At 37.8% G+C, this 5993-nt stretch overlaps 1 protein-coding gene and 1 long non-coding RNA gene across 10 annotated transcripts in view; one reads left to right on the top strand and one right to left on the bottom strand.

Annotated features, from left to right (window-relative positions):
• Positions 1-1976, top strand: part of LOC128250663 (uncharacterized) — a 31867-nt gene extending 29891 nt beyond the window's left edge. For 2 of the 3 annotated variants that reach the window (XR_008266674.1, XR_008266672.1), the window contains exon 2: positions 1811-1976. This is a non-coding gene — a long non-coding RNA (uncharacterized LOC128250663). Of the gene's footprint in view, positions 1-275; positions 714-1810 lie in introns of those variants that run through there. The other variant, XR_008266673.1, reaches the window with a different exon arrangement.
• The window catches only part of LOC106883162 (clavesin-2), a 108696-nt gene that overhangs the window by 15662 nt on the left and 87041 nt on the right, over positions 1-5993 (bottom strand). For all 7 annotated transcript variants that reach the window (XM_052976170.1, XM_052976167.1, XM_052976168.1 and 4 more), the window contains one exon: positions 4669-4779. In XM_052976170.1, coding sequence (XP_052832130.1) covers positions 4669-4779 — 111 coding nt within the window. The remainder of the gene's footprint in view (positions 1-4668; positions 4780-5993) is intronic.

Raw genomic sequence — 5993 nt, 5'->3', positions numbered from 1 at the left:
TATATATATATATATATATATGTGTGTGTGTGTGTGTGTGTGTGTGTGTGTGTGTGTGTATATACATGTATATATATAGATTGATAAATAGGCAGATAGGTAGCTAGCTAAATAGATAGATGAATAGATATAGATTAGCTACACACACACACACACATACACACACACACACACATACACACACACAATGTACATAGCTATTCTGTATGTCCTGACTTCACAAGACTCACTAATCTATATTGTCACAATGGGATGTTTGCTCATTGTGTGTTTTGTTGGTGAACAAATTTACAAAAGAGTAACAACAACAACAAGAAAGAAGCTATTAAAAACCCCTGAAAAAAAAACTCAATAATGCAAACAACAAAAACAACAACAAAACACTTTCAGGAATCTAAAAATAACAGTTGTTATTGTTGTTTTGTTTGGTACCAAACAAAAGGAATCAGTTATTGCTAAGTTCAACAGAGTCATAGATGATCTGATTAGAAAGACACACATTACATCACAGTTGAAGACTGACACATCATCTCTCTGTATTTAAATAGTGGCCACCTCATCATATAGGATGCTGGTGGATTGGCAATGTTGTAAGAGTGCCAGAAAGAATGCCTTGGAGAGTAACTGTTCTGGGTTTTCTGCAATTTAGGTTTCAAATCAAACTTGTGTCATCTTTGACGTTCACCATTTTGTGTTCGATGAAGAAAGTAGCAGTTAAGTACTGGCTTTGATTCTTCTCTATCCCTCTTTCTCTCTCTATCCCTCTTTCTCAACTTCACTCTTTCTCTCACTATCCCTCTTTCTCAACCCCACTCTTTCTCTCTCTGTCCCCTCTCTGCCAGGTGCAACAAAGAAAAACCTTGAAATCTTCCACTTTTTACAAGCTGACAAATGCTTCAGCATCAAACACAATATATGCACCCATCCAAACCACGATGGTAACTGATAACAAAAAAGACAAAAAGGCAAAACATTAGATATGAAGACATCGTTTCCACCTGCCTACTCTCACTGTTGCCACAATAATAGTCATGTAGAATAGGGGGTGTGGAGGCATGTGGCTTAGTGGTTAGGGTATTTGATTCATGGTTGTAAGGTCGAGAGTTCAATTCCCAGCGTCATGTTGAGTCCTTGAGTAAGACACTCTATTCATGTTGCCCCAGTTCACTCAGCTGGCGAAAATGAGTGGTACCAGTAATTCAAAGGGCCAGCCTTGTCACAGTCTGTGTCATGCTGAATCTCCCTCAGAACTATATTAAGGGTACATGTATCTGTGGAGTACTGAGCCACTCAAACATTGATTTCACAAGCAGGCTGTTCCATTGATAGGATTGATTGAAACCCTCATTGTCGCAAGCAATGGAGTGGCAGAATAGGAGAGGTTTTTATGCTGCACCTTCTATCTATCAATCAAACAATAAATCTTAAGCAACCAGTTACAGCAGCAAGGCAGATTTGAAACTGAATCCATATTTCTATTAATTGTCAAACAAATTTCTGGTCTTTTTGTTTTCTTTTTTTCTGCACTTAGAGATTAAGGAGGATAAGTTGATCTCTTGATCTTTCTCTGGTCATGGAAGGGTCAGAAAAATAATTCTGGAGAAATTTATAATTTTTAGTTGATCAACTTTAATTGCCAAACTTGTCAATACCTAGTGAAATGTTACATCTCTCTTTCTTTTTGGTCAATTCAGCCACTGACCGAGGAGCAAACTTTTGCTCCTTATGTGTGTGAGGGTAGAAATTTTATTATCTCTAGCTGTCTCTATCACTATCACTTTACTCTCTCTCTTTCTTTCTCTCCCTCTAGGAGCACAGGGAGGAAGCTAGCTTCCACACAGAATGAAGCTTGGATCCACAGAAAATATTTAACTGTATTTACAAACAATGTGTACACACAACAATGCGACAACATTTATTTTATATTGTAACGACATTATAATTTATATCAAATAAATGGCTATCTTCATAATTAATTGTTCTTCATTCATTCATTAATTTCTCGGCTCAATCATTATCATTCAAACTTCATTGTCAGATTTTGGTGACTTCCCAACTTATCTTCAAATATGCCAGTGTCAGGTCGATGCCAGTGTCATGTTACTGGCACCTATGTCGAAAGGTGCTTTCGAGCATTGGGCCTCACGGAGGCAATGACAAGTGACCGAGACCTTTGGAAATATGCCATGCCTGAGAAGAAGACCCATCAAGCTAAGTGAAATCATAGTCATGGCAAATACTGGTGTCACGCAAATGGCACCCATACAGGTGGCATGTAAAAGCATCGATTACAGTCTCAGAGTGGTTGGCGTTAGGAAGGGCATCCAGTTATAGAAACCATGCTAAATCAGACTGGAGTCTGGTGCAGCCTTCCAGCCCTTGTCAAACTGTCCAACCCATACCAACATGGACAATGGTATATAGTGATTCAGATGTGATACATGGACAATGGATGTTAAATGATGATGATGACATTTATCCATTCACCCAATCCATCTATCAAGAATTCTCCACAGATGGCATGCCATTAAGGAAAAGGACAGGCTTAATGTCTGGAGATAAGAGGACAGCCCTGGACACATGTTTCTTATTTCTTTACTGCCCACAAGGGGCTACACACAGAGGAGACAAACAAAGACAGACACACGGATTAAGTCGATTATATCGACCCCAGTGAGTCACTGGCACTTAATTTATCGACCCCGAAAGGATGAAAGGCAAAGTCGACCTCGGCAAAATTTGAACTCAGAATGTAGCGGCAGACGAAATACCGCTAAACATTTCGCCCGGTGTGCTAACATTTCTGCCAGCTCGCCGCCCCTGGACACATGTTTCTGATTTAGTAGCCATCATCAGCATGACAGTTGTCCAACCTTATCCCCAGCAGCCAAGGGTCTTAGACTTAAACAAAAAACGAATGGAAAATATTTAATACGCAAAGACACACACATAAGAGAGACCATAATTTGCACAGAACATACCATCACATTATAATATCTATATAGAAGTGATCACCACCCTGTATCTACAAAGACAGGCTATCACACCATATTTGCATAGAACAAACTTGTTACACCCTGTCAACATAGACAGAAGACTATAATCATATCTTATACAGGAGCCATATTTACAAAGATCAGATTAATAAACCTTTCCTTTATAGAACTTAATTAACAGACCTAATAAAAGAAAAGAAAAAGAAAGAAAACAAAAGATTCATCACTGTTATACAGTATCTACATAGAACTGTATCACTGTTCTATTCATGCCATAGTTAGACTGACCTCTGGTCCATAGTTATATCGTCTCCTTTTCCTACCTTTTACTACTACTACTACTACTACTACTACTACTACTACCATCACTACCACCATTGTCACTACTATAACCACCACCACCACTACCACCATAACCTCTATTACCACACAACTACCACCACTATTACTACTACTACCACCACTACCACTACCACCATAACCTCTATTACCACACAGCCACCTACTACTACCACCATAACCTCTATTACTACACAACCACCACTACTACTACTACTACTACTACTACAACCTCTACTACCACCACCACTATTACTACTGCTATAACCTCTACTCCACCACCACCACCACTATTACCTCGACTACTACACAACCACAATTACTACTGCTATAACTTCTACCACCACTACTATAACCTTTACCACCGCCATCACCACCACTACTATAACCTTTACACCACTACTACCACTATAACCCCTACTCCCCATCCCCCTATAAGTCCTGTTTTATTTATTACACCTAACCCTTCACTACCTCCCCCCCCCCCCCCCCTCTTTGCTTTCTCCTCTCCCAGGAATATTGGTTCCTTTTCAGATTCCCTTCCTGCATGAGCATTTCTAGCAACTGTCAACTTGCAAATGTTCAAGAGAAAACATTAGCTACATTGGATCTGTGCTGGCAATGGCCATGGACAGCCTTGTCCTCTTGATATGAAACCGAATGAATAAATACATAAATGAATATTAAAAACATACAAACATTTTTATATATGCATATGTGTATACACACATATATGTATTTATACACACACACACACATCTACCTGTACATAGACACACATACAGTACAAGACGCAGGTAGGATTGATAAACAGATAGCTGAACAAACAAACGGATAAGAAAGAAAGACAGACAGATAGATGGCTAGATAGACAGAAAGAAAAAAAAATAGATAGATAGGCGTAGGAGTGGCTGTGTGGTAAGTAGCTTGCTTACGAACCACATGGTTCCGGGTTCAGTCCCACTGCGTGGCACCTTGGGCAAGAGTCTTCTACTATAGCCTTGGGCCGACCAAAACCTTGTGAGTGGATTTGGTAGATGGAAACTGAAAGAAGCCCGTCGTATATATATATATGTGTGTGTGTGTCCCCAACATCGCTTGACAACCGATGCTGGTGTGTTTACGTCCCCATAACTTAGCGGTTCAGCAAAAAGACACCAATAGAATAAGTACTAGGCTTACAAAGAATAAGTCTTGGGGTCAATTTGCTCGACTAAAGGCGGTGCTCCAGCATGGCCGCAGTCAAATGACTGAAACAAGTAAAAGAGATAGATAGATAGATAAAGAAAGAGAGATAGACAGGGAGAGAGAGAGAGAGAATGATGGTGCTTACTTTGTCTCTGTTTTTTTCTTTAAGAAAAGGTTTGATCATCTTGAAGATGGCTTCGATGTACCAGGGCTGATTGATAAAGTGGATCCCTCCGAACCGAGCAGGAAAACAATCCTGGAAATCAACAGAAAATAAAATAAAATAAATCAACGTGCGTGTGTGTGTGTGTGTGTGTGTGCTTTGGAATGATAAAAATAAACACAAAAAAAACATACAAATGCCTAACCTAATCCCAAGATGTACAAATATAAATAAAAGCACTTAAGCACTGCATATATAATGCATAGAGTATTTTACATACCATAATATATTATTATACAATACAACAGAAACAACCAAACGAAATGAAAAACTGCACATATCCAAGTTGCACAGAATTGCACCTGAAATTGCAGTGAAGGTGTGCAATGAGAGACTACTGAGTAATGATGATGAAGGTGGATGAAGGCAGAGGTGGTGATGGGAATGATGGTGGGGATAATGATGTTGATAGTCAAGATAATGACGATAAAGATGTTGTGATGATGATGATGGTACCGTCACAGCCAACAACAACAACAACAACAACACTGGCAAAAGCAACAACACCGACAAGAATTAATTTCCTTTGAAAGAGTCTTTCCTAAGGAATATGAGTGCAAACTGCTTTTATTTTGGCTTTGATTTCAGTTTTTGAGAGTTTCAGAACTAAAAGAAGAATGGCTGCAGTTATATCACTTACGTGCACACATACGCACCTATGCACACACGCATGCACACTTACAACAATGTATCGCTCTCTCTCTCTCTCTCTCTGTATGAGTATGAGTGTATGCACACAAACATACACACACACACACACACACAAAGACATAAAATGTACATAAAAATTTATATAAGTATTCATATATGTAACATGCACACATACATGTGCACATACACATATATACACGCAAAAATGTACATAAAGTTTTGTGTAAGAATACATATATGCAACATGTACATACACATACAACACACACTCTTATATATATATATATATATATATATATATATATATATATATATATATACACAGATACATAAATATACATTTATGCATTTATTCATACATTATATGCCTACACATAAATCAATATACATGAACTGTGTGTGTATGTGCAATGGTATATGATTGGTCATATATATATGTGTCTGTGTGTATACACACAGACATACACATATATATTCATATATGTATATATATATATGTATATATATAAATATATATACATACGTATGTGTGTATATATATATATATAAATAATATGAATATATATATATACATGATATGAATATATATATATATA

The sequence above is a fragment of the Octopus bimaculoides genome, chromosome 24, assembly GCF_001194135.2.
Source record: "Octopus bimaculoides isolate UCB-OBI-ISO-001 chromosome 24, ASM119413v2, whole genome shotgun sequence".
Taxonomy (NCBI): domain Eukaryota; kingdom Metazoa; phylum Mollusca; class Cephalopoda; order Octopoda; family Octopodidae; genus Octopus; species Octopus bimaculoides.
Note: the sequence above shows the minus strand (reverse complement) of the source record. Positions and strands in the feature narration are given on the sequence as shown.